The sequence below is a fragment of the Archocentrus centrarchus genome, chromosome 9 (genome assembly GCF_007364275.1).
Source record: "Archocentrus centrarchus isolate MPI-CPG fArcCen1 chromosome 9, fArcCen1, whole genome shotgun sequence".
Lineage (NCBI taxonomy): Eukaryota > Metazoa > Chordata > Actinopteri > Cichliformes > Cichlidae > Archocentrus > Archocentrus centrarchus.
In genome coordinates this window covers 27,628,329-27,648,090 of record NC_044354.1, presented here as the reverse complement: position 1 = coordinate 27,648,090, position 19,762 = coordinate 27,628,329, and the positions used below count along the sequence as shown (strand labels likewise).

Genomic DNA, 19,762 nt, shown 5'->3' with positions numbered 1-19,762 from the left:
CACAGCCAGGGCAACTAAGGAGTGGCTCCATAAGAAGCATTTCAATACTTATTTCATGCAATAAAATGCAAATTATTTTTTAAAAAAATCATACAATGTGATTTTCTGGATTTTTATTTTAGATTCTGTCACAGTTGAAGTTTACCTATGATAAAAATTACAGACCTCTCCATTCTTTGTAGGTGAGAAAACTTGCAAAATCAGCAGTGTATCAAATACTTATTTTCCCCACAGTATTTATAGTTATAGAGAAATATTTAACTAAATGGACAACTACTACTATACGCTTGCTTTTTAAGTTCCACAGTGGCTGCATTATTTTTAGGAAATGGTGCCCTGTTTACCTCAGGGTAGATGTGTGTGTAAATGAAAGCTTTGTTTTTGGGCTGGGAAAGAAAGCTTTTCTAATGGCTGCACCTGCACAAACCAGGAACTTATTTAAAAAAAAGATAAGCACAAAATTCAAAACAGGAGTACAGATTCATGGCCAAAGATGTGGTGGTGAAATGGCTGTTTCCATTAGGTTTGTCAGGCTCAAACATTTTCTGGTCTACTTTGCTATGAGCAGAAACCAATGCTGAGAACTTTTACACAAGATGAGACAATCAGTCCCTCCGAGCCAACTCCTTGTACCCAGCAATCATTCCCAAGCATGCCTTCATTTTCCATGTTTTAATGTCACTTTACTTTCAAGCCATATAAAAGAGCTTCATTTCAATTCAATCAGTGTCTTTGTAATTTACACCCCAGTGTAGCTCAGTTGTCATGACATCTGTTTCCAGTTTGGCTACAAAGGTTCTCTTTTAATAGAGGAATTGCACACTGCAGCATTCTCTGGATTCTGTAAAACACCAGCATCTAATGTTCCTTAATTTACATTCCAGCTGGTGGAATATGGATTTTTGAACAAAAGCTGGCTATTAAACATGTTTTCATTTCATCACCTAGATAGTGATTTGTAAAGATGTTGAAAACAAAGGCATGCCTAAAATGAAAATTTATTCTCCACAGCTCTCAGAAAGAGACGTCACAGCTAAATCCTACCCTGCAAATGAACCCAGGATCGTGGTGTTTTGTGGTGGATGTGAAGTGATTTCTGAAAGCAGTGTTGCTGAAGACCTTTATTGGAACCATATGTTTCTACTCTCTGTGCACTTTATTATTGCTTTCAAATGCAGTCTTTACTTCACTGTGGGTTGAAGTGAGCCTCTGTAGTAACTAAAACTGTGGTGTATTCTGTACTCGCACATGACTCTGGGTAAGATATTGTAACCAAATAAATGGTTCAGAAATAAAAGAAGGTTAAATATCTCTGATGAGCCAAACCACAACAAAACCCTGCCTGAGCTTGGGCTTTTGGCCAGCAGCACATTAGGTGTGGTATGCGGCTCTATGACATTAGTAGCACATCCACAAGCACACTTTTGCTAGTTTTCACCTCCTCTGTGCTCACCACTGCTGGCCAGAAACCTCTCACAAAGCCACACCCTGTTGGAGATGCTAAAGTCCTGTCATCTGGCCGGTTCAGGTTGGTCCTCGTTAAAGCTGCTCAAGTCTTTATACCTCCCAGTTTCTCCCAAAACCAACATGTTAGTCACAAGAACTGACCGTTCCTTACCCAGCATGTATAGTAGATCTTGATTTGGTGGAACATATGAGGTGTTTGACTACCCACCCCTTCACCCCCGTATAAAAGAATAAACCAGAAAGTGTAGTTAGATGGAACCTGCACTCCAAGATTGCCATTTTGGAAGCAGGTTGCAGAAAAACATTAGATTAAGAACAGGCTCACAGATTTCCTGATTTAAAATGTTATTGCAACTGAGAGAAAGCAGATTGCTTCAAAAGGATGTGTTCAGTTTGATATTCTATGTTAGTTTGACAACTGACAGATGATTTCCCCTGACCTTTCGGATGTCATGAGTAAGAGTTATAGGCTAACACTTATCCAGTAGTCTTGAAACAACCCTAAAACCCTACATCTTACCTCAAGGTGGTTCACTGGCAACCACCTAGAGGTAGGGTTAGGGTTAGTCTGCATTCTTGACACATACTAACAAGCATAGTTTCCAAAAGTAGAAAAGGCTTAACTTTTAAATCAAGTGTCACATCCATTTTAGGCTTACAGTTCTCCTGCTAAGAGTTTCATTTGGGAATGCCACAGGTGAAGATTTCCCTTAAAGGGGTGGAAGTAAACCTAATCCTATCCCTAAATGGGTCACGGGTGATCTGGAGCATGATAAAAGGTTTCTTCGATTGGTTCATTTGTTTTACTCAGACCTGTAACACTCTTGAGAAGTTGTTGAGGCTCATCTGATTCGATTAATGTCTTTTTCACCAGCTGTGGTCCTTAGGCAGACTGGCAATGACCCGCTTCAGTACACCCTTATTGTATCCATAATTTATGGCAGCTTGTTTTGGTCTGAATGCTGAGACTCATTTATGTGCAATTTCATCAGTTCAAAATATTTTCATCTGGTTCCCATAATCTTCTGAGGCACAAACATATTGGCCCACACCGTTTTACCAGTCTTAGCTGTGCTCATGGATTAGGCTAATGCACATAAGATTTATTTGTGACCTAATGCATTGACCTGTGACCTACCATATGTTTCCAAGGAAAATGTGGAATTTGCTTGTTTCCTGATACAAACCCTCCAGTTCCCAAAAGCAAACAAGGACCAGGGTGCCTTTGAGAGTTCTTTAAACTCCAATGAAGCAGTCAATTAAGCCGTTCTCCCAGGTGTTACATTCGGGGGTAGTATCCAGGAATCTGTTAAAGTGGGATTTACAAGGTTGAATGGAATTGGGAGTTAGGAGCCAGTTAGCTTAGTTAATACTGAAAAATTATATGTCATGTTCTACTTGATGTATTTCTAAAAAACATAGATGCACAGCATTTCTTTAATTTTTGAGGTAAACAAATATAAAAAAAAAACAGATGAAAAGTTATGCTAGCGGACATCATGATCTACTACCCCTGGATTACAGACATGTTGTTGAGCTATTGAACTGAATTGCATTGAACCACTTTGATTTGGAATGTGATTGCAGCAGCCCTCCTGTCTGCAAACAATTGCGGTCCTACTTGGACTGACTGTTAATCACTCTTTGACAGGTGAACGTTTGCAAATTATTGCCATCTAATTTATATATACAGACAGATTCCCAACATGTAGCAATCAACCAGCCTGTGATTGGTTGCAAACTAATGCACTTACTTGCAGTCTAAATATCTACATTATCCTTTCCTCTGCAAAACTATTTTAATCACTGGTGATCCCTGATTTTGTAGTTAATAAATAAATAAAGAAAAATAAGAATGCATAGCACAACCCCCAAGTAACCTCTGTGAATCAAAGCTCACATTTCCTGTGCAGCCTATCCCAGTAATGACAGTACCATGTGTGCGCCTTTTCTCTTGCACAAGCAAAAACTCATGAAAGGTCTTTTCCCCCTGAGAGGACCAAAACAAGACACACATGTTAAAAATCTCCTCTTGTGTTCACAGTGATCTTTGTCAGTGTGTCTGTGTCTTCTGAGTCTAAATGTTTAGTCAGGCTGCATTTACTTGCTCATATGATTCACAGATTGTTTTTTTGCATATCTGCAAACCAGTCATGTACTGTATATCCATGACATACAGAGAAGGTCACCATCACTTTATTTCCAGTCATTATCTTGTTCCATGATTTCAGCCTTTATACAGTTTTATGTCCTCTGCAGCTCAGACATCAGTGCCTCAGACCAGAGTGATTAATGTGGTTATCTTTAGAAGAAAATAGACTATAGGAAGACCAGTGATTTGTAGCTTTCACTCTGGCAGCATCTGCCCTTCCTTGGAGGCAAATACTAATTGAGGAAACCCTCCTTTCTCATTATTTGATGTCTAGGTTATTCTTGGCTATGTATAAGAGGAGTCTGTTGAGTTAAGCAACGTGATCGCCTTCTAGCCAGCCTGCACTCCCTCCCCTTAGCCTGAACTGTCACGTAGCACAAGCACGTTGGTTTGGTTTATGGGAGAGTAAGCTGTTTATTTAATCTCTAAAGAAAAAGGAGAAGTTATTTTTTGACAGTCTTGCACTGGCTGCAGGGAATCAGGGCACTGTCTGCATTCTGCTTAGATGATCAAGGGACCCTTGAATGCATGCAAATCTATCATTATTCACTGGTCTGTCAAAGTTACAAACTGTAAGGGAAAGCTATTGAAGTGGTCATGGAAACTTTTGAAGTTGCATACTGTATAATCAGTATGGTGTTCCATTTGCATCAAAATAATTTCCACGTCTACAGCACATATATGTTGCTTGTTTGCGTCACTGAAACTTTACTGCCGCGCTCTTGTCGGCTTTGTTCTACATGTTGTCCAGAAGGACTATGAAGCAAGTTCAACAGAGCCAGACTTTCTTTGCATCAGCCCAGCCAGAGATGATGTGTATTGACTTTCTCTGTTAACTCAGGCTTTCAGCTTATGGCTCTGGCAAAACAAATGTATTAACTCAAGGTAATATATTTCTTTTGCTGCTCAGTGCTGTTTATTTCTAAAGTGACAGCTGCACAGTACAGTTACGTATCTATGTATTTATGTCATTTACGTAAATATAATCTATTTAAATCTTAAAGGTTACTCACTGTGTTCAATTCTGACATGCTTCCATAGACTGATAATGACAAATCCTCAGATCACAATGACATTCATTTTATTTATGGAAAATTATTGGTGATAAACAGCCAGTGACATAAATATAGTTTGCTCTGCTGAAACTTTACAGCTGGACTTTGGTGGTGTTAGGTTGTCTATAACATAGTCCATCAGCAGAGAGTTAAATGAGCACCATATTCTGTTAATGAAAGAATTAGTGAAAATATGGTGCTTTCAGATCATTTTAAACCATAAAATATCTGCTATCACAATGTCAGTGATGTAAGACACATTCACAGCTGGAAATGTCACAAAAGGATGTTGTGCAGACCAGCAGTCAGAAAAACAATGGGTCACCATGCAGAACCAGTGGTGCCAGCTTGACCCTTCCTAAATCATTATGGTAGCAGTACTTACTTGTGCAGACTTTCAGTAGAAGCTTCGGTGCTTAGAATAGTTTTTCTGTTTTAAAAAGCTAAAAACATTTAGGTTGTACTCATTTGCTCATTCATAAGTTACTTATTTGCTTGTTAACACACAAGAGGAGCAAAAACCAACACTGTCGTTTAAACAGCGGAAATGTTGCAATGACTTCTATCCATCAATTTTAAACAGCAGTTGCAGCCAAAAAAATGCATCTCAGACAGACTGGAGCTGTTTGTCAGAGTTTTGTCACCACTAAATTTTATCCCATGCTTAGTCAGTGTGCATGTAAGCATGATTTTGGCACAGATGGAATCTCATGCAAATGCTGTGATACAGTATACCTCAGCAGGGACCAACACATGCATATTAGTGTAATGTGGTTATCCAGCCTTACACTAACAGTCTACTTCATTATTATTTTATACTTGTATTAGTATTACTTGTATTATTTTGTGTTTATCCTTAAGTCACCTCAACTCTCTAGACTTGGAGCTGTTTTACCAAGGCACAGCTGTTGCCTGGGAGGAAGTGCTGTCTTAAAAATGAATAAATTCAGGGAACTCTGTGTCTCTGACATGATAGATAAATTTACTTCAATTTTGGCCATTGGTGGAGATGTGGAATGGGGAAAAATATCAGACATAAATGTTTTCGTGTTGAAATAGAATTGTGAAGATGTCTGTTCAGAGACTCATTTTATCTGGTCATCCCTGAACTATCGAGTTGAAATCATCATTTTAATTGAGGAATTTATTGTACAGAATAGAATATTTTGTTATACTCAGGAGATTAAGGGCAAATAGTTTCTTATGTATGGAGAAAAAAAATAGTCTGAGATAAGATACAAAGAAATGTCTCATAAACAAATACCACAGCGTAGAATGTTTGAAGTATGATTTAAAAGGAGCTCTATGTGCATATCTGTGTTTAGGAACATTAACATTGACCCTAGAGATCCCCCCACCAGTCGCAGCAGATGGCTGCCCCTCCCTGAGCCTGGTTCTGCCTGAGGTTTCTTCCGGTTAAAAGGGAGTTTTTCCTTCTCACTGTCACCAAGTGTTTGCTCATAGGGGGTTGTCTGATTATTGGGGTTTCTCTGTATGGTTGTAGGGTCTTTGCCTTACAATATAAAGCATCTTAAGGTGACTGTTATTGTGATTTGGCACTATATAAATAAAACTGAATTTTTGAGATTTTGTGCCACAAGCCCATGAGAGAGTGGGGACTTTATGTCCATGAAAAAGAAAAAAGAAAATCAGTCAGCTGATCTAACAGTCAGCTGATCTAACAGTCACTGATCACATCCTCATTCTCCATAACTGGTACACAACTTAAGGGACACCTCTGACTACTGGACAGAGGTGTGACTGTCTAAACACAGAGTATACTCTGAATATACACCTCTGATTTTAGAGTTTGAGGCACGATTACTCACACTGTTTTCCTGATAAATGTATCTCCTTACCAACTAGAAACACTGTTTGCCAGCTAATTGCTAACCCTGCTTGTCGGATGTTTGGTGCAGAGCAAGTAGTGTGTGCAGTAACAAGGGCTTTTTGTTAATGGAAACAACAACCTTTCCCTGTAGGGAACAGGAATAATGACAGTATAGGTGAGAGTAAATTGGTAGGCTGTAAAGTGAAAACTGAAAGTTGCTGAAAAGCCCGGTAGGTGCAGCTTGGTGATAATTCTCTGTTGCTTTGTCAATGCAAGTCACCCTCACTAAAATAATTTTTAATGATAATTTTATTTGTATAATACTTTTTAAACACACAGAGTCAAAAAAGGATTCACAATTTGGATAACAACCATATAGCCATTCATTAAAGATATGTACATATACCCCAACATACACGCACACTTTCGGGCATACGTTCTTTCATATGGTCATAGAAACATCCATGCATGCATGATTACTTGCATGGATGTTTCTATGCACGATTACTTGCATAGAAACATCCATGCAAGTAATCGTGCAAACAAACCCAAAAGTAAAGCACACATTCAACTTGAATTTGTCATGAGGCACCCATTTGCCATCTCTCCATAACTCAAGTACTCTGCACAAAATGAAAAGAAGGAGCATGCATCTGAGCAGACCCGCCTTCTTCAATCTTGGAAACTAGGCTCCCCCAAAGCAAGCACTGCTCTTGGTTTATGGGTCACAGCCCTTAAAACCACCTCTTACCAACATCAGTGAACCTCAGCATGAGGGTTGGGTCGTTGGCCTGTTGACAGAGATCCTTGCAGGCTTTAACATGGTGCAGCTTCTGCTCCATGGTCTGATTATGAAATACGTAAAAATGGCAAATGGTAAAAAAAAAATGGCTGAGCAGCTGCATCCATGGCCTACATCGTCAAACTCAATGCAAAGTGCCAGATGCAGTGGTGTAAAGCACGCCACCACTGGACTCTAGAGCAGTGAAGACATATTCTGTGGAGTGCTGAATCACGTAGCATGTAGCAATCTGATGGATGAGTTTGGGTTTGGTGGTTGCCAGGAGAACGGCACTTTTCTGGCTGCATTGTGCCAAGTGTAAAGTTTGGTGGAGGGGGGTTATGGTGGGAGGGTGTTTTTTTTTTTTTTTAGAAGTTGGGCTCAGCCCCTTAGCTTCAGTGAAAAGAACTCTTAATGCTTCAGCATACCAAGACATTTGGACAATTTCATGCTCCCAACTTTGTGGAAACAGTTTGGGGATGGCCCCTTCCAAAGCAAGGTCCACAAAGACATGATGAGAGTTTGGTGTGGAAGAACTTGACTGGTCTGACCTGACCTGACCTCAGGTCCTGACCTCAACCTGATAAAACACCTTTGGGATGAATTAGAGTGGAGACTGTGAGCCAGGCCTTCTCGTCCAACATCAGTGTCTGACCTCACAAACGTGCTTCTGGAAGAATGGTCAAAAATTCCCACAAACATACTCTTAAACTTTGTGGAAAGTCTTCCCAGAAGAGTTGAAGCTGTTATAGCTGCAAAGGGTGGGCCCACATCATAATAAACACTATGGATTAAGAATGGGATGTCACATGAGTTTATATGCACGTGAAGGCAGATGAGGAAATACTTTAGGCTATGAAGCGTAGTATAGTACTGTCTCAGTCCTGTACTGTACTGCTCACGTCTGTGTCTGATGATCATGTAGACATGAAGCATCTGGAAAAAGGTAGCAGTTGGTTAATTACTTCCTACTGCATGTGTACAGTACAGTGTTTGTGCATTTAACTAGGGACAGACTAAAACATGTTGCACATTTTGCTATGGAAACCCTTGAAAGCCAGTTAGAAGGCAGCCAGTCACGGTGCTTAGCCTTAATAAGATAATTCACTGTAAAAATGTTTGAGAAGTCTGGGGAAGATTTACAACTAGACAGAGCACTGCTGAGCAGCTGTGTTTACTGTGCAGGGGGTATGGGTCTTTGATTATGCATTATGTAACACAGGAATAGCTATTTCTAGATAGATGTGATGTATAGCTTGTTAATATTGGTTTAGACTACAGAGGTCCATATTGGCAAAAAATAAAAATGTAAGTTTTTTTTTTTTTAACTATTGGTCTGTTACACTAATCTAGTTAACATATTTAATTATCAATAGATCAAAAAAAAATCATGAAAAAATCAGAAAATAAGCTACTTTTTAGGCCTAAACTGGCTTGTGAGGCTTTGTAATGGAGAAAATCAGGTAACAGATGAGAAATTTCAAAGTACTGGATTTTTTGACTATTCAAACCTTGTGGCAGCGCTCAACCTTTGGGTTCTCTATATGACACTTTTGGCTTCTCCCTTGTTTCCTGTAGGGTTGCCACAGCAGATGGATCCACATATTGATTTAGCACAGATTTTTATATTAGATGCCCTTTCTGATGGAGCCCACCATTTTTTTTCAGACTTGGAACCAGCACTAGGAGTACACTAGCTTGTAACCCTTGAGGCTGTGGTCTCCTCCCAGTGTTGAACCTTGGGGTCGTAGTGTAAGTGCCATTGCCTGAAATCATTAAGAACAAGCATTTAAGGAACTGCAGAAATCAAGACCAGAACCTATTATCTGAAGTTTGCTTGGCAACACCTAAGTATATAACACAAAGTACTGTTTATGATGTAGTGTTTGGAGTATCCTGGTAATGTGTTGCAAATGCAGGCCTCTTCCTGATATCTAGAAAAGGTCTTCTTCTGATCTTCTTTGGGTTTCTGAATATTCTGTGCTAATATAAAACATATCGGCTGTGATGGTGAAACAGACAGATTTACATTGTTGGGCCAAAACTGTAAAGATTTAAGCAGGAGATGCAAGTATTCAGCTGGCCATGTTTAGGCTTTAATAAGCAGTTAGCATTAGTTCATATTCAGCAGGGTGAATACTCACTGCAACATCTTCATTTTTATTCTCAAAAAGAGACTGCACTCTCATTGAATATAACAAGCAAGTACAGAAAAACTTTACGAGTGACCACAGAAGATAGATATTTGTATCCACAGTTAATTAAGCCTCACTCACTAATAGATTAACATGGGAACAATATAGCTGAAAATAATTGACTGCTTTCTGAACAATTATTATTATTTATTATTCTAATAAAATAAGAGAATAAGTTCAAACCAAAAAAGACTGTTAAAAAACAAACAAACAAAAACTAAACTAAATTCTTCCAATCATAAATTTGAATCCACCTTCTGGCCCTCTATTAAAATCTCAAAGGTAGACTAACTCAATTTGACAAGCATAACACCAAAGACCCTTCCTGCAAATAAGGCCCCTCCACCTCCAACTTGTGGGAGCTACTCTGTGTGATTGATGCATAACATACCATTCTCACAGGACATTTTCACAATGTGATTTGATTGGCTAACAAATTCTATTCAGTTAGAGGTGAGCGTTGTAGCCTCAAATGCTTTCATGTGAGGTTAGCCTAAATGTTTGCTGCTCCTCCCACTGCTCTGTGGTCCTTTCTAGACACCTTCCATCCTACAAGGAAGCTGAATTAAATAAGTCAGTTTACAGGCTTGCGCTATGTGTTCCTGAGATCTGGAAGGTATGCATGGTGTCTCTTTTTCTGGACACTCTTTGCAGATATTGAAATGGCTCTGTGGATCTTAGCAGAGAGGTTTAGCCAATAATTTTAGCTTGCCAACAATTTCATGAAAGAAAAGTAACAACACATTTGAAAAAAAGGTTTATAGCTCTGGCCGAAGGACTGTTGAGTTTATGCCATGATGAGGCATCAGTCATCTGTCCATCCACAATTCACAAGAAATGCTTGTCCCCTTACAGTATTGGTCAGAATTTAACCAAACCTGCACACAGTGATCTCCTAATGGATCTTCATCCATACTATGTTCAAGGTCGTCACATTTCAAATGCATTTTACAGGCAAAAAGAAAAAAAAATGTGAATTGTGATGGATTGTGAGCCAGATAAGCTGCTACATCATTGAAGTTATGGTTTTTAAATGTGTGTTCACTGTGTAGCGGTTGTGTTTCCATCTTTTCACTTCAAAAATCAACAACATATGTCACGTGCCTGTGAGGCCCAAACTTTAGCATACAGCTGCATGCTTCTAAACAAGTGACAGAGAAATATATGTGGCAAATTACAAGATAAAGGACCAGGACACGCTGTTGCTTTTAAAAAAGATTCTTTTTGTTTTTATGTGAAGAAACCAAATTTGTTTGTTTGTTTGTTTTTTACATATTATTTCTCAATATGTCATCTACAGAATCTTGATATTCAAGTAGAGGATGTGCACATTCGAGCCATTCTGTCATCGTACCGTAAGCGGATCCCTGTGACAGAAGGCTACGTGGAGGTCAAAGACGGCGGCAAATGGAAGCAGATCTGTAACACAGAGTGGACCCGCTTTAACAGCAGAGTCATCTGTGGCATGTTTGGCTTCCCCGGGGAGAGGAAGTACAATGCCAGAGTCTACAAGTGAGTATGTGTGGTCCTGGGTGGTTTAAAGAGCAGAGCAGAATTTAGGCTTGAAATCACTAGCGGGCACTTAAACAGACATTTATTATTATGAGGTATTTCAGAACATCACAGTCACCATTTAAATGCTATGACTCCGTTGATGTTTTGTTGGGTGATGACACAATATGCATCCGCAGGGGATTGGATGACCGGTGGCAGATGCTGATTTTTTTTTTTTTTCTTTTACCTTCTTTTTCTTTACCACGAATTGGTAATTACATGCTTAACAAACTCCCCTTGGTGCCTCACATGAATGAAAAAAATAGATAAAAAATACATTTATATATAAAATACATGTATCTAGATTTGGTAGATTTCTTGGCACTTGCAACTATGTATGTAAATTATGAACTGCACTGTACAGCAACCTGGAAGTGAGGCTGAAAAGATTAAAGTGAGTACATCCATGTGCATTAGATTATTCATCATCGCAGAGGTTTCTTACCATTCAGTTTTAGGCCAAATCCAACATGACTGGCAAACCTCAAACACTTCATTAGTCTGGCAGCTCAGTACAATGAAAAAGCTGTGGAGTCCTGAGAAATGTCAGGCCCTTACTGATTCTCCAACGCTCTGTGCATTGTGTAGCTATCATATTCTTCTTCTTTCAGCTGCTGCTTTTAAGAGATCATCTGCCTCCATCTCACCCTATCTTTAGCATCTTCACCTCTGCCACACCAACCCTCTGCATCTCCTCCTTGACTACATCCACGAATCTTCTCTGTGGTCTTCCTCTTTTGCTCCTGCCTGGCAGCTCCATATTCAACACCCTTTGTCCAGTATACTCACTATCCCTCCTCTGTACATGTCTAAACCATCTCAGCCTTGCCTCCAACTTTGTCTCCAAACCCCTTGACCTGAGCTGTCCCTCTAATATACTGATTTCTAATCCTGTCCATCATGCTCACTCTCAAAACTTTAGCGTCTTCACCTCTGCCACCTCCAGCTCTGCCTCCTGTTTTTTTGTTAGTGCAATCATCTCCAAACCATACATCATAGCATGTCTCACTATCATTTTGGAAACCTTTCCTTTTACTCTTGCTGCTATTCTTCTGTTTCAAATCACCTTTGACCCTGGTCTACACCCACTCCACCCTGCCTGCACTCTCTTCTTCTTCTCTCTTGTGCACTGTCCATTGTTTAGTATGGTTGTCCCCATGCATTTAAACTCATCTACCTTCACTACATCTGTTCCTTGCAGCTTCATTGTATATCTATATCACAACACCAAAAGTTCTCCAGTAATTATTAGGAAAGAGAGCAAAAACCCAAAGAAAACTCAAGAAATGATTTGCAGTTCATTCAGGACTGTTTCCGCTGTATATGCTCCAAATGCAGAAAGCAGAGACGCAACGATTGAATCAGCTGGTTTATAGATTATCAGCCATGGCACGTACTGATAATCTGGCCCTTATTTTTTAGCAATTTTGGTCAGACTAATAATTTTAAATTCCTAGATACTTCAGGCCCTAGAGAAAAGCACATATATTCTTTTCTGAGGTTCTCATTTGCATGACCTAAAGTTTAAAAAAAATATATATTTTTTTTTCTTTGACTAGCCATTTATCCAGCTCCTCAGTTCACATTCAGCATTTTAGACCCTCTCATTCATCCAGTGTGTGGATTACATGCTTGACATTACAGGCCTTTTACATTACAGGTCTGACTCCTGTATTTTCAGCATGGGTGCATTCCACAAAGGTTTAGTAATGTGCAAGAAAATGCTGAGAAATCAAAATCTTGCTTACATTAGGCCAAATGGTCACAAGTTAATCATGGTGTACCATAAGACTTGAGGCACTCAAGTTAACCTTAAATTAACTGTCTGCCTGGGCTGGAAGTCTCCCCTCTGCTTTAGGTAACCAAAGCAGAGTGCGGCAGCTCCCTAACTTTCCGTCTACGTGTCAGCCTGCTCCTGCTTCAACCACATGGAGTGTGTAGCGTACTTTCACGGGCTCACATTGTCAAATAGATGTGACAGTTTCATAAGCCTGAATTTCACTCTGTGAATCTTTTATATCTTCTAGTTTGGCTTGTGATGTTCGGTATATCTTTATGAAATGTAAAAAGTGAAGTTAGAAAATTGGACATATTATTCAATGATATTAATATCATTGAATAATATAACATTAAAGACAATCATATTGTTGTTGACTGAAGTTTTAGATATTGAGGTTTTGATATATACTGTGTTGGAATGCCTTTTTAGTGATACTGACACTAATGTATTTCCATCAAAGAAACTTTTCCCAGGGCACCAAGAACTTTACAACAAACCCCGTTCCTAAAACCTTGTAGTTGCACCAGAGGAAGCAGACTGCAGCATAAATGAGGTTCCAGGGTGATAACAGGCTTTGTTCCACCAGAGGAGCCAGACTCATTGGTTTCTGGCTGTAGTGCCTCAGCTGAACAGCAAATTCTATAAATCATGGAAGGATGGCAAAATACTGACCTTCTTAAGAAAATATAAGGAGAATACCCCTACTTAGAACTTGACACAGCAGCTAAAATTGATTTGAGGCTGTTTTTATGTGTTGTTGCACACAAAAGTGATGCAGTTAAGCAGCTATTAGATCTCTAAGCTAGCTAATGTGCCTAACCATCAAAAGAAAATCAAAATGGAAATGGAGAGGGCTGCAAGGACTGTTTAGTCTCTTGAAAAGTCCCTAGACGTTAGTTCTTACAACGAAAACCTTGAAAGACGTTTGGTGGAAACACGGATACACAATCACCAGCAAAAGTTTCATTAAGTGTTAAGGAACATTTAAATTATGCAGACCAATTCTGTCAAAAGGGACATTAATCATCTACAGTCACACCTCTTTCAGCTTCTATTTTTGGGCTAGTTTTAGGGTGGGGCAAGGGTCGGGGTTGTCGCCAATGACGACTTAGGCTTCATAGGGTGAATATTAGCAAGGTAGATAAGAAGATGCAACAGACGCTAAGCTAAAATATCAAGGACATGGATGAAAATGATTAACAGTCTGACTTACTGCACTATTCCTAGTTTGGGTCATGGCTTCAAACCTTTTATGCTTCTTATGTATTTTCTGTTTAAAACAGTATAGTCCCAGACTGCAACCACGGTGTCCACTTTGCAAGAGCGAAGACAACTGAGAACACAGCTATTTGCACAGGCTGAGTTAATTAATCATGGTAATTAAATCATGAAACATAAAAAAATATATATTAATTCACTGCAAATATAATAATTAATTTGTGGTGGAAAGTTGTAATGAAGGGTAACAGTAACCTTAAAGTTAATTAAAAGTATTGAAAACTGTGACTTGACAATGACCCTTTTTAACGAGATTTTATGAAAGCAAACTTTCCCAGCCTTAAGACCCCTACTTCATTAAATCACTGGTGTTTTCAGGCAGCACTGATATTCATCACAAATGTGTTCAAACTGCATCAGAGGCAGAGCCCGTCCTCAGGCTGCTCCTTCGGACTTTCCCTCTCTGTCCTGTTGGAATCTGGTTTTTCACATAGGCTATAATTAAACATGATTCTGCTGCTGCTGCTGCTGCTGAGAGAGAAGCTACAGTAAATACATCCACCATCTCACAGATTACTGACCACCTACTGAACTGTACACCTCAGACTTCCAGTCCAACTCCAGCCATACCACCCACAGAACTACTCTGGTGATTCTGCAGTGTTCTGATGTATAAGTAATGGGCAGGAGGGTGAGTACAGAGCTCTAGGGGATGATTTGGTGGAATGGTCATCTGCTTCTGAATGTGAGTAACACCAGAGAGATGGTGATTGACTTCAGAAGGAAGAGGACAGTCACATGACCTGTGTCTGTCCTGAGAATATGGTGAAGTACCTGGGTGTCCACACTGGCAACAGACTGAACTGGAAAACCCGTCATCAGAGAGAGCAGACACTGCACTTTTCTGTGGTCTGCTGGGGAAGCAGCATCAGAGCTAGTGACCCCAACAGACTGAATAAACTGATTACGAAGGCTGGCTCTGTGATTGGTGGTGGAGAGGAGGTCACTGAACAAACTGTTATCCATCATGGATAATCCCAATCATCTTCTGAACCACTTACTGGACACTGGATAGGCAGTGGAGCAGCTTCTCTAACAGACTGATTCCAACAGACTGATAGCACAATATATCTGCCTGGCAGCAAGGCGTCTGCCAAATGATTTTTTTTTTATTTCCAACTGCTGTAACAAAAGAATTTCACAAATATAAAGTATTTATCTTTCTCATTTTCATATGATACGTATATGTATGGTTTGAACAGGGGACACAGCATGCTGAAATGATGCCTTGAACCTGGCAGTAGTGTGTTGATATGTTTTCATAAGCAGATAATGACACTAATATGTACCATGGAACTGTAACTTCATCACTGCCAGCAACATCTTGCATATCACAAATGGTTATGAGACCTATTGTTCATATAAAAATGTTGAGTAGTGCAGCTTTAATGCTTTCAAGTCAGACAGAAGCAGTAAAATTTTGTTATAACTAGTTGAAAATGATTACCTTTTATCCGCTTCAGTATTTTTTTAACTTCCTGTCCATCTCCTCTTTCTGTACAGGATGTTTGCTCGCAGGAGAAAGCCCACATACTGGGACTTCTCTGTCAACTGCACTGGCAATGAAGCTCATTTGTCCAGCTGTAAACTGGGCCAGTCTTTACTGCAGAAGTCCAATGGGACCTGCCCCGGAGGATTGCCTGTGGTGGTGAGCTGTGTGCCTGGTAGAGCCTTTGCCCCGACACCCATGATAGGATTTAGGAAGGCCTTCCGACAAGAGGTAAAAAAAACCCCAAAAAACTCATTGTCTCAGTACAAGTGCTGTAACAGTATGTGGGTACTGGATGAATGGTGTGAACAAACTGAAATGGTAAACACAGAGGACATAGGAAATAACAACATGAGTTCAGCTCAGGTCAGTTACTCTAGGAGAGCTGGACAGGGCCGTAGAAACTCCTTAACACATCAGCATAAGCGGCATCTGCTCCTTTGTGCAAGAAGGAACAGCTGTAAAGTAAACAGTGCTGTTGGGTCACTTGTTGAACTGCAGCTGTCGCTGCTTTGTAAATGTCTTTGTCAAAATTAGTTCCTGTCATCTCAGAGTTTCAAAAATAGCACAGTTCCCAAACTCTCAGGGCAGCGAAAGAAAAGCAGCACGAGTGTCAGCTATTATTCTTTCAAATGTTTATAAGTATAGGATCCAGAATTACTAAAGCCTTGTCTTTGAGGCAGTTTGTAAACATTTTTGTATTTTATTCGCTAAGAAATTCAGGGAAATCAGGATGTGACTTAAACAAGCCCTCTAAAAAAGAGCACTGTGCAGGAGCATAACCGAGTGCTCAGGCTGACTTCATGAATTGTAAAAACAATTCACAAAGGCTGATTATTGTTTCCTGAAGGCATGACTCATTCTCTGCTCAGATGTGAGAATCTAGGATGGAAAACCTAATCTCTTTTGTTACAGATCTTTTGTCCTGCAGCTGAGCAGCAGTGGTGTGCAATACTGCAAATTTTGGTATTGATCCAATACCAAGTAATTACAGGGCCAGTATTGCTGATACTGATACAGATACTTTTAACTTATGAAAGGTGGTGGTGTTGTCACAGTGAAGAATTTCCTTCCAGCATGCATCACTGTTTGCAGTGTTTTCATTTACAGCTGTAAAGTACCTCTGCAGTCACTGCAGCCTGCTTTTTGATGAACGGGAGCAACATACTGAACTTACAGGAGACAAACTAAGCAGGAGAAACATCCTGCAGGTTCGATAAACCTGAACCGAGAAGAGCAGAAGCTGCTTTAAATATTCAGTCGTCAGGTCAGGGTGTACAGCTTGAGAGTTTACACTTTTGGCCATGTGTGGAAAGTCAGTGCATTTAAAATATGAAAAAATCCATTCGTCTCAGAGAGACAGACCAAATCTGTGTGTTTCCGTCTGTTCATACTCTGCAATAGTTTTTTATTTGTATAAAAGTGCTACATTTGAACACAAATCCCTGCCAACTCTGCAGGGATAATTCTTGTCCTGATTCTGACTTCTGACCTCACTAGTAGGTAAAGAAGCAAATTTTTCTCACCCACTCTTAAGATTTCAGGGGTCATGAAGCTCACTGAATGTGACACGAAGCTAAGAAGAATTTATGTTTATGTCTGTGTGGCTTCTTCATGGTCTAATGTGAGGTTGGAGCTTGCATGCACCCTGTCACGTTCCACAGCTGAGTGCCAGGCTGGGAGTGGTGTCCCTGACATCATGCCATCAAACTCAGCAGCTCTGACTCAAAATGATGATATCCTAAACTCCACAAAAACAAAACAAACAAACAAAAAAAAAAAAACCACATGGCTTCTGTGAAACTGCACGGCTTGTGTGAGTTGCTGATCATCCAGGGTGGGTACCTGCAGGCATGTGTCCAATAAAACACAAACTGTGAACCAGCAGCAGCGCATTGGGAATGTTCTGATCCAGAATGACTCCACCAAGCAGGTTACAGGACTGCTGCTGTGATAACACAGGGCAAAGAGTCCTTGCCTTCAGGGTTGGAGATAATTGGGCTGATAACCAACATTCTGCTGGTCATCAGCACACTGACATAATCCCATAATTGCCTTCTGGGTGTATCTGGGCGTCGCTACTCAGTCATGTATAGCAGAAGCAGTTTGGTTTTTTTTTCCAGGCTGTAAAGGCAACTCAGTTTTTTATTTGAACATAAATCCTTGTCCTGGGCGTTGATGTATGACAGAGCAAAACCAGTACCTGTGAGACTATTGGACAGATGATTAGCTGTAACTCTTAAACAAAGAAGAAGGGCCTTAGTTTTGAATGTTTATCATGATGGCCAGTGGCCTGATATGCTGTACTCAAAAACACCTTAAGACCACTATAATCCCCAGTGACCCCTGTAAGAGCTGGACTTTAAAGGTATCCTGCAGCATGTATCACCAAAATATTATCAGTAGATCCTTAAAAAAGTTTCTCAAGAAAAGAATGAGAAGAAAAAAAAATATAGCTCAGAGATGATTTGAAATGTACTGTCCTATGCCACCAAAGCCCTTCATTCGATTTTGACTAGTGCCACCATCATAGTCATGGTGCATCTCCTTGTACAGCTGACACTTGGTGATCAGGAGTCAGTGTGTCTAAGCTTTTTACACCTGCCTTCTCCTACATTCAGGACACATGCCATGGCAGTTAGTTAGGCCAGTCGCTCACCTACCCTCTGCAATGTTGGACCTAACTGACCATGATGTCACATTTGTGGAATAATGAATTTTGTAGGATTTTAATGTTAATATTGATGCTGATGAAATCCACACTGAGCGAAGAGTTATTCCAGAGCCCACACATTAAGATGTCTGGGTTTTCCTTTGTGAATGCAAATCTCCGTAAACCAGATTAAACCGTGCTTTACTTGTAAAATGAAACACTTCCAGTTTATCCAAACAGTTCATGGGAGAACCGTATTAAAAGCTTGTTCTATAAATATGAAGCCACCCAGTCTGCTGCCTCAGCTCTCTTATCACAGAGAAGGAAAAGTTCAGCTGAGTCGACAGGGTTTTGAAAGTACCAGAATAAGTAAAATATGCGGTTTTCTTCTTGGGACATTTTAGGTTTTACAGTGGCTTCTCTTTACAGTGTCTGTGTTTGTTCTCTTTAGCAACCATTGGTTCGTCTGCGTGGTGGGGCCATCGTAGGCGAGGGCCGAGTGGAGGTGTTGAAAAATGGAGAGTGGGGCACCATATGTGATGACAACTGGAACCTGCTGTCTGCCACGGTGGTGTGTCGAGAGCTGGGCTTCGGTACAGCAAAGGAGGCTCTGTCTGGAGGTCGGCTGGGACAAGGTATACTGGTTTGGTATCATTTCCTTCTTTCCTTTATAGCGAACAAATACTGACACATTTTTTCCCACTTGCTCCTTGATGTAAATTCCAAAGTAGGGACTTCCCAGTAGTGATAGCTCAGAGAAAAGGAAATGAGTGCTGCTCTGTCCATAGCTGTGTAATGCAACCAGTGAGGAAGCATAAAGCCATGAAATGTGAGCTGCGTGTACAGAGAAAACAAAAAATGCAAAAAAGCTCAGGCTGATTACAAAGTAGACCCGAAAATGTCCCGTGACACTGAGCTCAAAATGACTTTTGGAACAAATGTCTGTGTATGTTTCCTACATGGCACAGAATGGAAGGGTTTGACTGTGGAGCAAAACCACATATGCCAAACATTTCAGAGAGGTAATTCTAGCCTTTAAATGTTCCTGCTTATATCACCCTTTTGCAACCAGAGGAACATGAACTCATAGACACGGTTATGAAAGTGATCGCTCCTTAAGCTTGCGTGTTGTAACATTACGGCGGCATTTTGTCAGCCGCTTGGCGGCAGTGCATGAAACTAACCACAACACTGAAAAATGCAAGTATGTACTGAAATTACAACCATATATATTTATGCTAGGCCTTCATCTTTTAAACAGATCCACTGAAATGTAGGTTCATTGCTCATGTTTATGGTTTCCAGCGACACTATGAAGCATTTGTGCTGTTTTAGCCGTTAAATTTGGCCCCAGCTGCTCGCTGTTGTGTCATATCATAGCGGATTGATTGTGCAACATTACTTGAGTGGAACATTGAACCCCACTTTCCTTGGTAAAACAGTGGCCAAAGGGTTAAAAACGTTTGTGGCGATAACCCTGCATACAGATATTAGATTAACATAAATGCACTGTGCCATTTCGTAATG

General features: G+C 40.2%; 1 protein-coding gene across 2 annotated transcripts in view; it reads left to right on the top strand.

Moving 5' to 3' along the window:
* LOC115786310 (lysyl oxidase homolog 2B-like) overlaps positions 1–19,762 on the top strand; it is a 47,817-nt gene that overhangs the window by 13,198 nt on the left and 14,857 nt on the right. For both annotated transcript variants that reach the window (XM_030738413.1, XM_030738414.1), the window contains 3 exons: positions 10,782–10,993; positions 15,597–15,813; positions 18,687–18,870. In XM_030738413.1, coding sequence (XP_030594273.1) covers positions 10,782–10,993; positions 15,597–15,813; positions 18,687–18,870 — 613 coding nt within the window. The remainder of the gene's footprint in view (positions 1–10,781; positions 10,994–15,596; positions 15,814–18,686; positions 18,871–19,762) is intronic.